Source organism: Ovis aries, chromosome 4, assembly GCF_016772045.2.
Source record: "Ovis aries strain OAR_USU_Benz2616 breed Rambouillet chromosome 4, ARS-UI_Ramb_v3.0, whole genome shotgun sequence".
Lineage (NCBI taxonomy): Eukaryota > Metazoa > Chordata > Mammalia > Artiodactyla > Bovidae > Ovis > Ovis aries.
In genome coordinates, this window is record NC_056057.1 from 10244920 (window position 1) to 10264265 (window position 19346).

The window sequence follows — 19346 nt, forward strand, 5'->3', positions numbered from 1 at the left end:
AAAAAGACATAATTTAAGGGACTGTCTCCAACATGGACAGGACTTTTTTATCAGGAGAAACTGTACTACACCAGGATGAGAAGATGACGACATCAGAGGTAGACAGCTTCCCCGAGATGCGGGACCTGATTCGTATGATCATTTATGTTTTCTTGACTTCTTAGACCTTTGCGTATAAGTCGAATGCTTTTCTATCATAGGCCTGATCCTATGCTAGTTTTAAAAATCAATCCAGTTGTTGGGTTTGTGCCCAATTACCTGTGTCTAGTTCTGGGTTACCTTGGTAAATTTCTCTTCTACCAGACTCTAACTGGTTGGCCCTGAGAAAATTTACTTAAAAATTATAGTCATATTCAGGTCACTATGGTATTACTAGATAGGATCCCCTTACTGGGCCAATTAATAATGCCTGCTCTGACTCTGGCTATAAAGTTTAGCTTTTTTCTACTACCCAAGCTCAATCAGAACAAGAAAAGTTTCCACAAAGAAGGGGAAAATCTCCCACAATTATGGGATGGATTTATATAGATAATACCAGGCTACAATAATTTAAGTTTAAAGTCTCCTCTGTTGGAAAAAATAAATAAGTAAGTAAATCATACTAAAGATAATCAGTCTAGTAACACTAGGAAACTGGGCTATGTGCCTTATAGATGGTGCCAATATATAATTTCCCTGAAAGATAAAGATTCTACAGGACAGACTAAGTCAGATGACCTGAAGATATACTGGGCTACATCTAATGGAAGTTCTTAACATAAGTCTTACTTGTGACTTTACTAATACTGCTGGCTATGTTATTTGTATTTCCCCTGTCTTACAAAATTGCTGTTTCTTACACTGTCAAATGTGTGTATGAGGCCTCTAATAGAATAATATATAGTCCCATATGAGATCGATGATGGTAACAGTGTAACTCTAGATATGGCAAGAAGCAATAAGTGGGAGTATTTTCCTGGACCAAGAAGCTAATAAGACAGGTGGTCCAGAGAATTTTGGATACTGTTTTATGGCCTAATCCAGTAACAGCACATTGAGTGGCCTGTCAACAGAATCTTTGCCAAACCTGAGAATGGGCATTCTCAGTACCATGGGATAAAATGGTCATGAAGTGCCCCTCTCATAATCATGGTCAAATTTATGAGCAAAAAGGGGCTCTGCCAACTGAAGACTGACACTCGCCATCTGCATCTACAAAGATTAACTCATGGCCACTGCAACTGCTGACTTTCAACGCCCCTGAAAGGAGTTCAGGGTGAAAATCAGAAATGAGGCACTCTGTGCTCTGGGAAAAACTGGCAGAACAGGCTGTCAGATAGTTAGATCTTTTCAGGAGAAGATTTTATGAGTCCCAGTTCTTGCATCTTCTCATATCTAGAGAAACACTGACGTCATTAACGGTGAAATCTGCTTTGGCTATTAAAAAATAGTTTACAATTAAAAGTCAAAATAGAGTAGCTACGGTTCAGATATCCTGGAAAATAACTAGGTGATGCTATGGGTGTACTTTCATAGAGGTTGTATTGCTCCAAGCTGGGGCAGTCCTATGCCCCATTTTGACAGGAAGTTATCATAGTCATTGTTGCCTAGTTCCCTAAAATTAAAACTAAGCGGGACTCTCTGGGGCACTGGAGTACAGATCTGCTCTGTGTTCTCCATTTCTTATCTGTAGGATATAGACTTTGTTCAGCCTCCTTGGCCTTCCCTGAATTCCAAAGCATGGATTCAAACAACTGCTAATCAGGGAAGGGAGGGGATACAAAAACAGAAACAATCAAAAGTTGGTACAGCCTCCAGACAGAGTCCTGGTTCCTACTCAAAGAAATATGCATAACAATGTCTTTGAGCCCTCACCCAGGTGGAAGATGGTAACTTCAGACTGAACACAAGATTCTTGGAGCACTACTCTGTTGCCTTACCACCAACCAATCCGAAGGGGTCACAAACCCTGTAACCCTCACCCCAAATGTTGCCTTCTGTTTCTGGGGACCAGAGATTTGCCTTCTGTTTCTGGGGACCAGAGATGACCATCCTGTTAGGTCTCTTGTTTGGCCCTTGTCTATTTCATCTCTGAGAGGGGCCAACTTAAATTGCTGCAACTACAAGGGTAGAAGCTGGTTTCAGATGTGGAAAACCCCAACTTAGATCAGGTAGAGAGACTTCTGCTCTGCTAGGCAGGCCCACGCCCATGCACAGCAGGAAGAAGTTACAGAGAAAAGAGACCTCCGCCCTGATTCCCCAAAAGTACCTTGAGTATGAAGTCTCAGGGGGCCTATGTGCTGTGTTAGGGGAAGAATGTTGTTTTTATGTGAATCATTCAGGGGTAATCAGGGAGTCCCTGGCCAAGATAAGAGAAGGGCTAAATCAAAAAAGAAAGAAAGAAAGAAAACTGTCTCAAAATTGATTTGAGTCCTGGTTCCAACAGTCCCTGTGGTTAACAACGCTAATTTCCACCCTGGTGGGCCCTCTAATAGTGCTACTATTAATACTTACTTTTGGTCCATGCATAATAACTAAGCTTGTTGCCTTTGTAAAAGACCGCGTCAATACCGTCCAACTGATGGTACTGAGGCAACAGTATCAGGCCCTGCCCTAAAATAAAGAGGAAGATTCCTGTATGTAGCTGAAGACGGAGGGGAATGTTAGGACCAAACTGAAGCCAGGACAGGCTCTAAGGGGCAGGCTAGGCCTGAGGTTTAGTCTCTAGGAAAGCTGAGGCACTGGGAACTCCCGCAGGCGTGTAGCTCGACCAATCAGAAAAAATCCCCATACCCCCCCTGCCCGCACCTGACCTGAGCCAATCCAGATAGGGATGCGAGGTTAAAAGTCCCGCTCGTGTGTATGGTTTAACCAATCAGCTATGCTGTTACAGGAACAAAGAACCGTCTGTATAAAAGTAGATGGGATTCAGAGCTTGGGGCTCTCGTCAAGACTCCACTGCACTGGACGAGACTCGAGCCCTAGCTCGAGCTAGCAATAAACCCCTTTATGCTTTTGCATTGCTGTGGATGTCTTATTCTCTCAGTTTTGGGGACTCGGACACTGGGCATAACAGAAAGCACTGTGCCAGCCTGACTCTGAGGAGGTTTTATCACCTCTTCTGCATTTAGGTTGAGGTTAAAGATTTAATGAAGGAAGAAAGAACATTGCCATAGTTGAGGCTAGAAGGCAAAACATAAGTGCAAAAAGAATAATGTAGGGAAGTAATAGTAGCAACATTCATCCTCCAGCAGAGCCATGAGTAGGGGTGAGTTCCTAGACAGAAGCACAAACATGCAAAATGAGGACATTAACGTTTATGCAAGGCTCCAGTTACAAACTATAAACAAATAATTTGCTCAAGGGAAGGAAAAGTAAGATGGAGGTTAGTTACCCCGAAGGAGGAGACATTTTCTGTTAATAGGGTGTTTTTGGACCTTAGGCCAATCACCACCATATAGGAGACTGGGAAGAAACTTAAACTAAGGAACTCAAAATGAAGGAAGAAAACTTCAGTAAACTCATCCCGCTTTTTGATTCACGCAGGAAGCACTGGTCCAAAACCAATATTATAATTTTTTAAGCAAAGAGATGGAAAAGCATTCCGGGAATAATATACAAAGAAACTAGGATTTCTGTTTCTATTTATGATGAGGAAAACCACGTGAGGGCCTTGCCCCCATCTTAAATCCAAATTCCTGGAGAAAAAAATTTATAAAATCATAGCTTTATTTTGAAACCACTAGAGAGCTGCAATCATAAGACAACCAAGCAGACTGAATTTAAGTATAGACAAACTCCTCTGAGGAGAAATGGGACTCTTGAATCATTTCAGTTTTGGGAGAGCCAAAATAATTGGGAGTTTTTCTTTGAGAGTTTCAAGAAAAACTAAGAGGCCGCTATAGAAGCATGTAAGAAGTAATGTACTAACATTGTTAAAATGAATTTCTGAAGGCCAAACTATTTTTGGTCAAATATAACAGAAAATTCATCATGAGAAAATTTGAATTAAATTAAATATTAAAGGGAATTCTTTAGGCAGGAGGAAAATGATCTAGACAGAACGATAGAAATGCAAGAAGGAATGAAGAACCCTGGGAGAAATCATTTATATATTTATGTGTATATATGCATACATATTAACTTTAAAAGCAATGATTATAAAGTTAGCCAATTTAGAATTAAAAATGCAACCCAACAAATGAAGAGAGGAGAACATGCATTAGGAAGTTTTAGATCTTGTGTATTTTACTATGTGAATGTTGTGATTTCTAACGTAATCTCTAAAATAATAGCAATAAAAATCAGTAGAAAAATAATAAAATGATTGGTCAAATTAAGACAGATAATGAGAATAAACACAAGAAGGTGAGACAAATGGAAAACATGTAATAAGATGGTTGATATAGAACTAAACATATAGAGTGATGTCAGTGAAAATGGCAATCAAAAATTCTTAGAATTCTCCCCTCTAAAATAACAAGAAAATAGACCTAAAATGTGTCAGAATCAACTTTTTTGAGAACTCTGAAAATTAGTTAAAACCTGTCAGCAATCCATGGAGCACTTAATAAAGAAAAGCAGCTGTATCTTGGTAAGAACAGCAAGCTTCAAGTATTTTTAACTTACTCTACTCCCATCCTTCTCCTGCAGTAGCTTTGAAAACTAACCACATGCATTTGTGAAGATCCCCTATCTGAACAGCCACTGGTGGAAGCAAAAGGATTTACACTGGTATAAGCCCTATTAATATAGACTTAGGTGTAAATCTTCATGATCTTGGATTAGAAAATGGTTCCTTGTACAGTTATGTATAAAGGATTGTGCTGCTTCAGAAGACTCTTGAGAGTCCCTTGAACTGCAAGGAGATCAAACCAATCAATCCTGAAGGAAATCAACCCTGAGTATTCATTGGAAGAATGAATGATGCTAAAACTCTTCAGAGCCCACTTCTCTCTTATGGAAGTCTCTCCAAGGAACCTTCTCGACCCTTCCTCAGTCAGAGTCGTTCCCTGCTCCTGAGGTGGCGCCAAAGGACCAAGGAGTTGGGGGAGTTCAGCTGCCCCACAAACTCAGGAAGACAGTGACCTGAACCTCTCTCTCCGCCAGACTGGCTGCCCTTGATCTCCACTATAAAAGGGATAATTTGAAATTTTGATCAGGAGGTTGATATGCTTAGATCTGTGTTTTTAAAACATAAATCTGGCAGCAAAATAGAGTGAGCTCTGGGTGAGTCTATGGGTGGGACAGGAAGCCCTGATGGGTGAGAGGTCAAGAATCTGCCTGCCAGTGCAGGAGACGCAGATCAATAACTGGGTTGGGAAGATCCCCACCGGAGAAGGGAATGGCTACCCACTCCCCTGGGCAGAGGAGCCTGGAAGGCTCCATGGGGTCTCATTGGGGGGGTCCGTGGGGTTGCAAAATAGTTGGACATAACTGAGCAACTAAACAACAACAAATATGATAAACGATCCGTTTGAAAGGCTGTTGTAGCAGTCTGGCAAAAGGTAAGAACTGGGACAGTGAAAGTGGTGATGTTGTTCTGGTGTTATCCAGTTTTCTTCTCTCTCTCACTTTCAGACTAAAGTTTTCCCAAGAAAATTTTCTGGTCTTTGTATCTTTGAAGGAAGGATAGAGAATCTGTCTATGTCACTTAATTATTCTAGGTCTTACTTTTCTTATCTATAAAATAATAGTTTTCCGAGATCCTTTCTATGTTAATATTCTATGGAAATACTTTGCTGCCAGTTGAGAATGTTAACTATCGACACCAACCACGGGTGAAACAAATACTTCTGGATTCCTCATTTTTCACTGACTTAAGCTCGTGGGGGGCTACCTGAGTGACTTGGTGGTAGAGAATCCTCCTGCAATGCAGGAGATGTGGGTTTGATCCCAGGGTTAGGAAGATCCCCTGGAGAAGGAAATGGCAACCCGCTCCAGTATTCCTACCTGGGAAGTCCCTTGGACAGAGGAGCCTGGCAGGCTACAGTCCACGGGGTCACAAAAGAGTGGACACAACTTAGGGACTGAACGGCAACAACAAGCTAGTGTGACCTGAGTCTCCAAGTGCTTGGGAATATTCTAGACAGTGTACAGTTTTTATTAACTTTATAAAATAACTTTCTATTTAAAAGATAAAGACACTTTGTGCTGTGAGACCAAATTAAACACAGTACTTAAACACAGTACATGGATTTAAACACCGTGTATTTTATTGTCTTTGTTGTTGTTTTGGAAGTGCAACATGAAATACTGGTTCCCAACTACAGCACCTGTCTCCAGTCCTTCTCTATTTTTAAACTTTTCCTATAGTAACAAGAGTGCCTAAGGATTTATATTTGCTAAAAAAGCTGAGTGTTGAAGGTTGATGCTTTTGAACTACAGTGTTGGAGAAGATTCTTGAGAGTCCCTTGGACTGCAAGGAGATCCAACCAGTCAATCCTAAAGGAAATCAGTCCTGAATATTCATTGGAAGGACTGATGCTGAAGTTGAAACTCCAATATTTTGTCCACCTGATGTGAAGAACTGACTCATTTGAAAAGACTCTGATACTGGGAAAGACTGAAGGTGGGAGGAGAAGGAGACGAAAGAGGATAAGATGATTGGATGGCATCACCAACTCAATGGCCATGAGTTTGAGCAAGCTCCGGGAGTTGGTAATGGACAGGGAAGCCCGGCGTGCTGCAGTCCATGGGGTCGCAAAGAGTTGGACCCGACTGACCAACTGAACTTAACTGAACTGAAGAATAGCTGTCTTTATATCTGTATCTCTGAAGGGAGGGTAGAGAGACAACAGAACTAATACACAAAATAGTGTCTGTAATATTTTATTATGATGACAGTAGTGGTAGCCAAAATTTATCATCCCTTAGGAATTCATAAAAAGAGACATGACGTGCATTTCTTTTCTATCCAGTTTCAATTATCTAAGCGCATCCTAAGTTCTCAGTTCTTATTCCAGATACACTGTTCAGAATTTAATTGCACATGAAACAAGTTTTAAAGCTGTTATTTTGTCCATAATCTCATATGCTCCTATCATAGTTAGCGCCCGAGTTAGTTGATCTCTTAAGGCAGCAGTGGTTATTGACAAGTTGTTCTTTTCCGTTTTCCATTTATCAAGTACTTGGTGGACTCTCTCACTTAGTGAAACAGTGCTGAAAAAATTTTAAATAATAATTATTTTAATAAGTTAGGAACATTGTTTTAAACTGTATCAATACTGTATATCTAGGTTTTCAACCTAGTTTACTAGAGTGACTAAATTAACCGGTGAAGACAGTCTATATAAAAATTTAGCATAGAGTTTGACACATACATAGTAAGTGAATGTCAGTCCTATGCCAGCCCTTGTTGCCTGTACAACATTGACAATTCAATTAACATTTGATTCTAAGAGAGATTTACTCAAGACCTCAATATAATCGTGGCCTGTTTACTGTAGACCAGTGCGTTACTGCTTTTGCACTACATGCTTTTTAATTTGATTTCATGACAACTCTCTCAGGTAAATCTGTTTATTTTACTAGTGGAAAAATTGAGGCATACAAAAGTTAGAGGACTTATCCAGGGTCACAAAACTAGTTGGGATTTAGAGCCAAGCAGTCTATCCTCAGAGTACTTGCTCTTAAACTACTGTAACCATATGGATCTCAAACATATGGTAAACTAAAATCAGTCTTTTATAACAAATTAGAGTTCATGTTAATATGAATGTTTCAGAAGCATGTAATATCAATATGATATAAACCAGAACATGAGAATAGGCTTATACTACATGTTGTCATTTATACATACCTCAATGCAGACTTATCACTTTCTGAGATTGTCAGGTTTAATTTTTGACACAAAAATTGAAAATTTGTTTCAGTAATATTCTTGGCAATTATCTTGAAGATTTTCGCTAAGATTTTCTCTACAGTGGAACATAAAAGAAAATTTAGGCCATCTATTTTGAAAAATGTACTCTATTTTGAGTTAATTATAGCTAGGGTTTTTACTTCTGTGCTTTTATACAATGTATATATCAAACAAAATTGAAAAATAAGTACAGATATACTAACTGAAATTTGAGAAGATAACAAAATAGAAATTTGAACCACTTAGTCCATTTCTTCTAAATTCTGAATAACCCTAAACATAAATGTCAATTTCATATAAAATGTCTATTTAGAAGAATATCATAAGCAACTTCAAAGTGATCATTAAACCCTTTAATTCTTTCAGGATTTGAAACAAATTTAACTCCTTCCTTCAGTTCTGGCTTTTTAATATGCCTCTTTGGGTATTATCCTGAGAAACCAAGTTTAAAACTACTATAAATATGGTATACACACATACATATGCTTGTTTTATATTCACATCATGTATTATGAGTGTTAGTTTTTAAAAAGCTGTTAGCTAATATGAACCAGATCCATCTTTCTGTTAACCAAGGTAATTTGAGAATTTTCAAAAACTAGAGATCTGCCACCCCTCTATAGTCATCTCAAATATGTTCAGTGCTTCCTGTTTTAAAATATGTATCCATGCCATTAATCACTCAGGCTAGATTGTATGTTAATGATATAATTGAAAAGTCTCCTAAGTGAAATTTTAAGGAAGAGACCCTTTGTTCCTTGTTAATCGCAGAATAAATATGTCTCCCATGATGACTTCCTCATCATTCTCTGTGGCGCCAAACCTGCAGTACGAGGGCCCCATGGGAATAAAGAAGGGAGATAAATGACTTGAATTCTCTTGTTTTTGCTGACTTTGATTTACTGTCATTGCCCGTTGAACTTTCCCTTCCATTGGCTAGAACCACATGAACCTTCTATCCTAGGGAATTTGAGTAACAGAATGTTAACAAGGAAGTTCAGTCATGTAACTTTACAGCCCTTCTCTAAAGTACTGTAACCTAGCAATAACATAGATCTTTAGAAAGGCTTTTTAGAAAAGCTTTGTTTTACAAAAGTAAAGTGAAGTCGCTGAGTCGTGTCCGACTCTTTGCGACCCGTGGACTGTAGCCCACCAAGCTCCTCCGTCCATGGGATTCTCCAGGCAAGAATACTGGAGTGGGTTGCCATTTCCTTCTCCAGGGGATCTTCCTGACCCAGGGATAGAACCCAGGTCTCCCACATTGCAGGCAGACGCTTTAACCTGTGCACCACCAGGGAAGTAAACTTACTATTAAATATCCCCTTTTATGATAGCAAAACCAACTTGTATAGGAAGTTAGAGAAAAGAACTGTGACTTTATTGTTTAGGCTCCTTCCATCAATGAGGCCTTCTTCTTGCATAATCTTCAGTAAGGTAACCATACATATTGTGGCTTACAGAGGACTGTGCAGTCTTAGTGACCATCTCAACAGATTAAAGGATTATGATGGTATAAACCTCTTGATTACACAGACAGGGTATATATTATACAGGGTATATATAATATAATGTATATATACAGGGTATATATATTATAATATATATAATATAATGATTTGGGGGGATACTTGTATATATTCTCTTTCCCCAGTTCTGGATCATTAAATTGATTTAATACTTAAAAACTCCATTAAATTGGAGGACAAAAATCTGGATCTATTCTGAGGATTGTCAGTGAGTGGCAAACTCAGAGTCCCAGGAAAAAGCTTAGATGTTGGAAACACAAACCCAGGGAAAGAATGAGACAGTGAAACTTCCATCCAAAGACTTGGAGAAACCAGTCTCTATCTGGTGAAAGGGCATTTAAAGAAAATGGACCCACTCCCTGAAGTAATCAGAGGAGTACTTAAGAATAGCAGGAATGAAATTGCCTAAGGATTGCAGACAAGTAATTATAATGGGCCAAGAACTGATTGGCATCAGTGTAAACCTGATTTGTGAACTTCCTTCAAGGCCAAACATGACTTTTGGAACAACTGTATATGGTGATATAGTCCAGAACTGATAAAAAATTCAATATGTAGATTCTCTGAGTCTGGCCGCGATCATGATGGCCACAACCTCTTGAAGTGCATCAAGGCTAATAGATGGGGAGCAACTCATCTGTGACTTAAATTCACCTTTTTTTTAATGGTTCAAAATGTAAAGACCTAGATTAAATAAACTCCCAGCCTTCAGAAAAGGGAAGATGATAAATACTTTAATGTCTCTGCCAGACTGAAAACCTCTGATTAAAGCAAATTATTTGTTAATATACACATACCAGAAGATGACTTGTAAGCTAGCTAGTCACTCGCTCATTACCTACCATCTCTTTCATCTGCCCTCTGTAGATAGCGTGCAATAGTATACAACTGTTTTCCTTTACAGATTTCCATTGGTGGTCTCAGCAAAGGGTTATCATCAAAATTTATCTCCTTCAGTGAAAAAAGGTTGTAGATACCACTAGGCAGAACTGAAAGATTATTTCCTAGCAGAAAAAAAAATAATTGAATTACATCCTTTTGTAAAGGAAAACTATGGAGACAAATAACAACCATGTAAAGGACAGGGAGGTCTGGCATGCTGCAGCCCATGGGGTCACGGAGAGTCGGACACAACACGGCAACTGAACAGCAGCAACGAAAGGGCGTCTGTGGTGTCTCACTGATGCAATGCCGGAGGAGCCTCACAGTGCTGGCAAACCTCAAGTTCTTACTGTTGTCCACTTGCTAGGAGTGAAAAGGAGGACGTATAGAAACAGGGCAAGGATTCTTTTTTCTCATCGAGAATGACAAAATAAGATAGGAGGCTTTCCTCTTGCAACACCAGAATGGACTTTACAGAATAAGTGTGATGGTACTTTTTTTCAGTAATTTTTAAAGATGAACTTCTTGTTTCCAGGAATTTCAGATTTACAGAAAAGTTGCAGAAATTATATGGAGGTCTTGAATACTTTTCGTCTAGTCTTAGTTTTCCCTGATGTTATCATCTCACATTATTATGTTACTTTTTTTTTTTGGCACATCATGCAGTGTGCAGGGTCTTCAACCAGGAATTGACCCTGTGCCCTCTACAGTAGAAGCACAGAGTATTAACCACTGGACTATCAGGGAAGTCCCCTATGTCACATTTTTAAATCCAAGAAGCTAACGTTGACACAGTACTATTAAATAAGCTTTGGATGCTTTTGAATTTCATTATATTTCCATCAATGTCCCTTTTCTGTTCCAGGTATCGATTCCAGGATAGCACACTGCATACAGGTATGTCTTCCAGTCGGTGAGAATTCCTCAGCCTGTCCTTGTTTCTCAAGATGTTAATGGTTTTGTATAGAACCGGTTAGGATTTTGAAGAATATTTCTTAATATGAGTTTATCTGATATATTTTTTCATAAATAGACTGGGGTTGTGGGTTTTTGGAAAGAACACCACAGAGACTGAGTGCTCTCTTCACCTCAGGGATGCCTGACATCCACAAGGCATCACTGGCATGTTAACCTTGACCCCTTGGCTAACATCGTGCTTGCCAGGTTTCTGCAAGGTGATGCTTTGATTTTCTCCTTTCCTTACTTTGTTCTTTAGAACGGGATTATAAAGTCTAGTCCGTCCTCAAAGAGTGGAGAGTAAGCTCCACTTCTTTAAATGTAATTTTTCAAAACCATCTTAATCTATTGATAATATAAACTTGACATAAAAAGTAAAACTGTGATTACTGACAGAGAATTTGTAATCATTTCAAGAGGAACTGGCCTAAAGTTTGCCTTTGTGTTATTTATATATTTTATGGTTATGTTATTTTAGCCAAGAATAAAGGAACCTGGTTCCTTTTAGTGAAGAAAGGTTTTAGAAACCAAGATCTGGGTACTAGGTTGCTCATTGTTGTTTGGAGGATGTGCTGCTTCTGACTTATGTATATTCTCTCTCCCTGATACTACTAGCTCTGGGGAAAACTAGTTACCATGTCTTAAAGGGGCTGACATGGCAGGGAACTCAATTCTGCTGCCAGTAGCCACATAAATTAGTTTTGAAGCAAATCTGCTAGCCTTAATCAAGCCTGTCTGCAGTACCAACCAAGAGGTTGGCTGCCGTTTCATACAAGATTCTGAGACAGAGCAAGTCAGCTAAACACATTCTGGGTTCCTGACCCTCAGAAACTGTGTGAAATAAATATTTTATTAATTTGAGAAGCTAAATTTTGTGGAAATTTGTCACACAGCAAAAGATAACCGATATAACAGCTACCAGCTGAAAGTACTGAACTGAGATCTAAGGAGCTGCCAACTGCAGGGAAGGAGTTTGCATTTTTAGTCCAGCAACTTAAGTGCCTGATGAAGCAGCAATAGCTACCAGAACAAATATCAACTTTCTTTGGACAGAGAGAGAATTGATGATAGACTTCAGGATTCAAAACAGAGAAACAAGAGAGTGTGGCTCACTCCCAAGAGAAAAAAACTGACTCAATTGTTGTAGTTAACAATAAAAGAATTTTAAAGCAGCTAACACAATGAAGTTTAAGAATATAAAGAAAGATAGTCTCAAATGATTGAAAAAAGGGAAATCTTGGAGGAGAAATATAAACTATGAAAAGAAAAATGGCAGTTCTAGAACTGAAAAATTTAGTATCTGAAATTAAAAATTAATTCGACAGATGTAACAGGATAGAGATCATAGACAAGTCAGTAAACTTAAAGGCAGATCAATATGAGATGCTTAAAAGCCGTGTGTGTACACACACACACACACACACACACACACAGTTTTAAGGATTTGTAAGACAATATGTAAAGGTAATTGGAATCTTATAAAGAGAAGAGAGAAAATGAAGCAGAAAAAAATTTTGAACAAATAGGTTAAAAATCCCCAATTTAGTAAAATATTCAGACCAGAAACAGCAAAATCCAAGCAGTATAAATAAACATGAAAACCACACCTTGAATGAATGTCACAGAAAGTTCAGAATAATCCTCTTAAAAAATCAAGTCCTACACTGAATCAATCCAAAGTTGGAAAGCAATGACAGAATCAGTTTTTTCATACTTCTGGCATTTACTCCAGGATCTTACAGTTAGTAGGACCCTGCTCGAGGAAGAAAACGGCAGAAGAGTTTTGGTAAGAGAGCACTGTGACTTTTTCACTCATCTCCCTGCCACTCTCCACTCCCAGGCGGCAGCAGTCAGAGCAGGCTGGGGCAGCCTGCGTTCCTGGTACAGCGTGCTGGTATCAGAAATCCAACATAGACTTTGTTCTTTGAATACCGTGCTTTTGCATTTTGACCTGTCTGCTGATTTCCTGATGGACTGGCACAGAGAATGACCTTTGTTTTGCTCCCCCGGCTCAGACTGGAGCAGCCTCCCTGGTGGCAGTTGTTGTCCCCTATAAAGACATACACTGTCTGTCTCCCCGTCCCCCACAAGGGAGGGGAGCAAATAGCAGCAGACAAAGAAAGCAATAGACAAATTCAAAAGCCCAGGAAGGAGAAGGCTGAGGAGGAAGTTTCTTGGGGGAATTAGGGCTCAGAAGGGCCATAGTATATTCTGGGGAAAATGCAATGCAATAAGCATATTCAGAACTGGACACATGCTCAGAAGAAGACTGAGAGAATCCTAGGCTTGCATCTGAGGTGGATTTCTGGGCTTCACACAATCAGGAAAAGACTAAGACAGAGTCATAGGTGGCCTGGCTTAGTGTTAAAGTGCCCCAGCTTAGAGCTAAACTGCAAAGACTGGGAAAGTATTTTCTTTTATGGCTCTGGGTATTGAAGGACAGAAGAAAATATCCATACAAATACTAACTGAAGAGCTGGGGTGGTTTTAGTAATATCAGATAACAAAGACTTTAAGTCAATAACTGTTATAGAAGACAAAGGACAGAATATATTGATGAGAGGATCATTACATCAAGAAGACACAACAATTAAAAGCATGTACAAATCAAACAACAGAGCCCCAAAACATATTGGGCAAATACTGATAGGATTGAAGGGAAAATCTGGTGGTTTTACAATAATAAATGGAAGCTTTAATGCCTCACTTTCAGTAATGGATAGAACATTTAGACAAAAAGTCATTTAGGGGACTTGAACAGCGCTATAAAGCAATTAAACCCCATAGATATACATATAACATTCCAACAGCAGAATACATGTTTTTCTCAAGTACGCATAGAACATTCTCCATGATAGACTGTATATTAAGGCACAAGACAAGTCTCATTAAGATTGATTCAAAAAAAGCCAAATAGTATACTTTTTTCTGACCACAGTGGAATGGTACTACCAAAAATAATGGAAGGAAAACTGGAAAATTTACTAATTTAAGCAGCATGCCAAATTTAAGCTACCACCGTGTCAAAGGCAGAATCAAAAAGGAAATTATAAAATACAGAGATAAAATGAAAACACAATAACCAAAAATTATAGATGCAGCAGAAACAGTGCTGAAGATGAAATCTATAGCTGAAAATACTAACACTAAAAAAGAATATCAATATAATTACTTTATATATAAATTAACTAGAAAAATATAAGTAAATTAACCCAAAACTATCAGGAGGAGGAGGAAATAAAGATTGCAAGCATGTTCAGTCAATCAGTTGTGTCCAACTCTTTGCAACCCCATGGACTGTAGCCCCTCAGGCTCCTCTGTCCATGGAATTTTCCAGGCAAGTATGCTAAAGTGGGTTACTATTTGCTACTCCATGGGATCTTCCTGACCCAGAGATTAAACCCACGTCTCCTGCATCTCCTGTACTGGCAAGCGGATCCTTTACCACTGAGCCACTGGGAATTTTTAGAGCAGATATAAATGAAATAGAGAATCAACAAAACCAAAAGCTGGTTCTTTGAAAACATCAACAAAATTGATAAATTTAGTTCAATGGACTAAGGAAAAAGAAAGATTCAAATTACTAAAATCAGGAATGAAAGTAGAAACATTACTACTGATTCTACAGAAGTAAAAGTTTATAGAGTACTATGACCATTATTATACCAGCAAACTGGATAATCTAGAGGAAATGGACAAATACCTAGAAACACAAAACCTGCCAAGGCTAAATCATGGAGAAAGATGGAAAATCTGAATAGATCTATGGCTAGAAAGAAGACAGAAGCAGTAATCAAATATCCTCCAACAAAGAAGAACCCTACACCTTGTGGCTTCACTGGTGAATTCTAACAAATATTTAAAGAACATCTAATGCCAATCTTCAAACTCTTCCAAAAAATTGAAGAGGACAGAACACTTCACAACTCATTTCATGAAGCTACCATCACCCTGATACCAAAGCCAGAAAAAGACACTTCAGGAATGAAGACTACAGAGCAATATCCTTTTTGCACAAATCCTCAGCAAAATAAGAGCAAATGAAATCTAACAAAATATTAAAAGGATTATACACTATTGTGAGGTGGGATTTATCTTGAAATGCAAGGATGGTACGATATAAGAAAATCAATCAGTGTAACCTGATATTAAGAGAAAAAAGGAAAAAAACTCACGATTCTCTCAATGATACAGAAAAGTCATTTGACAAAATTCAATACCATTTTGTTATTAAAAACAATCATATTTGTGTGTTTTTCTAATACTAGTCCTTCAAAATACATGAATAGAATTGATAATTAAAGCAAAAATCATACAAATTCCACAGTCCCACTTGTAGATTTTAATGCCTCTCCAAAGCAACTAATACAAGACAGTATACCAATAAAGACAGAATATTCCAACAAGATTATCAACCAGTACTTATATGATATTTATAAAAGACTGTACCTAACACTTGCAGAATATGCTTTTTTAAAGTATGTGGTATGATTATCAAGGATGGAAAAAATGGGTAGAAAAAAGATATGCACCAATTTCAGTACAGTGGTTGCTTCTAGTTTGGTTGCTGTTGTTTAGTTGCTAAGTCATGTCTGACTCTGCAACCGCATGGACGTTAGCCTGCCAGCCTCCTCTGTCCATGGGATTTCTCAAGCAAGAATACTGGAGTGGGTTGCCATTTCTTTCTCCAGGGGATCTTCCCTACCCGAGATTGAACCTGCGTCTCCTGCATTGGCAGTGAATTTTTACCAGTGACCCACCTGGCCCTACTTCTAGTCTGGGGAGAACTACAAAAGAAGTTTCGATTCTGTTTTATTTCTTAACAGTCAAAAATATCTCAAGTGTACATGTATCCCCTCTTATGGCTGATTCATGTTGAGCTTTGACAGAAAACAACACAGTTCTGTAAAGCAATTATCCTTCAATAAATAATTAATTTTAAAAAAAGAAGGAAAAAAATCTCAAGGGAATGATTCCTTATAGCTGATAGTAAGCATATAGGTGTTTTTTTTTTCTATAAGCTTGAAATACTTTATAATAAAAATTAAGAAAAATACTAGCCTAGCTTTGAGAATTCTTATATTTTTAGAATGACTTACTTTTATTGTTGTAATCGAAGTGATTTACTTTGTAAAAGACTGTAAGATTTTAGATTACTATAGGGTGTAGGAGTGGGCTCAGGGTAGCCAGCAGGAAAGGAAAATAGAGAAAATGCTGACCTAAGGTTGTGTGTGGCAAGGGAAAGTGAGGTCAGGTTCACAAAGGGAAGAAATACTCAATGATTAGGATGGGCAGAGAAGACAGAAAAGAAAAGAAAGTATGTTCGGGTTCCCCAGCTAGATCATAACCTCCTTCAGGGAAGGAACTGAACATTAGGCTTTGCTCTCGTTCTCTGTATGTGCAGTAGCCACTTCCTTCCGATGGGCACTTAATACATGGGGTTGATTGTTTGCCATTCTGTCTTGTCAGCAGAATTTGCAACCTAGAACCTAAAACTCAACTTATTGATAATGCTTATTGATTATACTTGACACTCACCACTCAGGTTTAGCTGCTGGAGAGCATTTAAAGATAGAAAAGATGGTGGCAGAGATCTTATTTGATTGTTGTCTGCGTTTAGACTAACCAGACTTCTCAGTTCTCCTATATTTGTTGGCATTTCTCTGATTGCATTATTTGAGATATCAAGTCTTGTAAGTTTAGTCATATTAGACAGCTCTTCTGGAAGTCTTGTTAGCTGTAACAAAGGTTAAATAATTATATTTTTAATAAATATTTCTATGATGAAAACTTTTTCTGAAATAAAAGGGAAGGAGAGATTTTTTGGTTTTTGTTTCAAAAAAGGAGATATTTTCACTATGTCACAAAGTCTTTGTGACTCCCTTCCTTAATAAAACCCACAACAAATTGTGTAACATCCAAATATCTCCTCCATCTGACCAATGCTGCCTATTCAACCCTGTGGCTTACTAACTACTTTTTTCACTCTCCCAACACTTGATGTTCAGTGCCACCTTATCCCTTCTGTCCCTAAAGCTTACCCTGCTTTGATTTCTTCTCCCTGAAGTCTTTCTAAACGATTCTCTTCCATATTTCATCTCTTTCCTCCTACTCTCATCAACAGAGCTTTTTATTAATCCCTTGTGTATGTATTCTCCTTGGATTTTTAAATGACATAATATATGTTTTATAGTTTTTTGAAAAGAGTAGAGTGAAAAAGTTGGCTTAAAGCTCAACATTCAGAAAACGAAGATCATGGCATCTGGTCCCGTCACTTCATGGGAAATAGATGGGGGAAACAGTGGAAACAGTGTCAGACTTTATTTTGTGGGGCTCCAAAATCACTGCAGATGGTGACTGCAGCCATGAAATTAAAAGACACTTACTCTTTGGAAGGAAAGTTATGACCAACCCAGATAGCATATTGAAAAGCAGACACATTACTTTGCCAACAAAGGTCCGTCTAGTCAAGGCTATGGTTTTTCCAGTGATCATGTATGGATGTGAGAGTTGGACTGTGAAGAAAGCTGAGCGCCAAAGAATTAATGCTTTTGAACTGTGGTGTTGGAGAAGACTCTTGAGAGTCCCTTGGACTGCAAGGAGATCCAACCAGTCCATTCTAAAGGAGATCAGTCCTGGGTGTTCTTTGGAAGGACTGATGCTAAAGCTGAAACTCCAGTACTTTGGCCACCTCATGCGAAGAGTTGACTCATTGGAAAAGACTCTGATGCTGGGAGGGATTGGGGGCAGGAGGAGAAGGGGACGACCGAGGATGAGATGGCTGGATGGCATTACCGACTCGATGGATGTGAGTTTGAGTGAACTCCAGGAGTTGGTGATGGACAGTGAGGCCTGGCGTGCTGCGATTCATGGGGTCACAAAGAGTCGGACACGACTGAGCGACTGAACTGACTGACTGACTGAATACATGTTCCCAATCATGACACATTTCGAGTAAGTGCTCAGTAAATTCCTTGTAATAGACACACACAGTTTGGCAATGTAGCTTCAGATGAAAATTCCTAGTACAAAAAGTATTGCAAAGTAACAGGAATTAAGATACTCTGCTAAGGCAAAGAAGAAATATGCATCTTCAGAAAAAATAAAGTCATCACAAGTGGCTTCTGAAATAGAGGAAGTCCTGTGAGTGAAAAAAAGTGTTTTGAATATGTGGGTCCCTCAAAAAAAATCAGACAACAAGGTAAATACTACATATGGAGCTCAGTGTTCTTCTATGTATAAAAGAAGCATAATAGATGATCCTAACTTCAGGAAGATTAAAATTCAGTTTGGGAACAAAATGTATGTTGTGTGCATGCTCAGTCACTTCAGTTGTGTCCGACTCTTTGCAGTCCTGTGGACCCTTTGCAACCCTGTAGCCTGATATTCGTCTCCTCTGTCCATGGGATTCTCCAGGCAAGAATACTGGAGTGGGTTGCCGTGCCCTCCTCCAGGGGATCTTCCTGACCCAGGAACCAAACCCGCATCTCTTCTCCTGCATTGGCAGGTGGGTTCTTTACTACTAGTGCCACCTGGGAAGCCCAAAATATCCACATATGAAACAAACGGAAATCAGCACTAATCAATAAGTAATTCAGTGCCAAAATAATGTTTACGATAATATAGAGAGAGAATTTAGGGAATGTATATCAGCATAAATCAGAGAACAAAAAAGAAGCTTCATGTAGCAGGTGGGACTCAAATGGCCTTTTGAGAATGAACAGGATCGAATAGAAGTTACAGGACACTTGCAGTGCTTCCCTGGTGGCTCAGACGGTACAGCATCTGCCTACAATGCGGGAGACCCGGGTTCGATCCATTCCAGCACTCTTGCCTGGAATATCCCATGGATGGAGCCTGGTAGGCTACAGTCCATGGGGTCGAAAAGAGTCAGACACGACTGAGCTTCACTTCACTTCTTCACTTCAGGCAAGATAAATATCACGCATAAAAATGGCCAAGTAAAGAGGTGATAGGAAGCAGGAGATATCTTTAGAGAAGGAATATGGAACGAGCCTCTGGCAAGACTTGAAATCTGGTCCTATTGGGAGGAATCTGATCAACACAAATAGCTAGGTCTACAATTTCACATTCCTTCAAACAAATCTTGAACAACTTGCTCAGCATTTCTTTGAGGA

The 19346-nt window shown here is 38.8% G+C and overlaps 1 protein-coding gene across 1 annotated transcript in view; it reads right to left on the reverse strand.

Annotated features, from left to right (window-relative positions):
• Positions 1 to 6809: 6809 nt before the first annotated feature.
• Positions 6810 to 19346, reverse strand: part of LRRD1 (leucine rich repeats and death domain containing 1) — a 29166-nt gene continuing 16629 nt past the window's right edge. Inside the window, exons 2-5 of the mRNA XM_004007706.6 lie at positions 16747 to 16945; positions 10212 to 10373; positions 7781 to 7898; positions 6810 to 7140 (exon numbers count right to left, since the gene is read on the reverse strand). Coding sequence (XP_004007755.1) covers positions 6954 to 7140; positions 7781 to 7898; positions 10212 to 10373; positions 16747 to 16945 — 666 coding nt within the window. The 3' untranslated portion in view covers positions 6810 to 6953. The remainder of the gene's footprint in view (positions 7141 to 7780; positions 7899 to 10211; positions 10374 to 16746; positions 16946 to 19346) is intronic.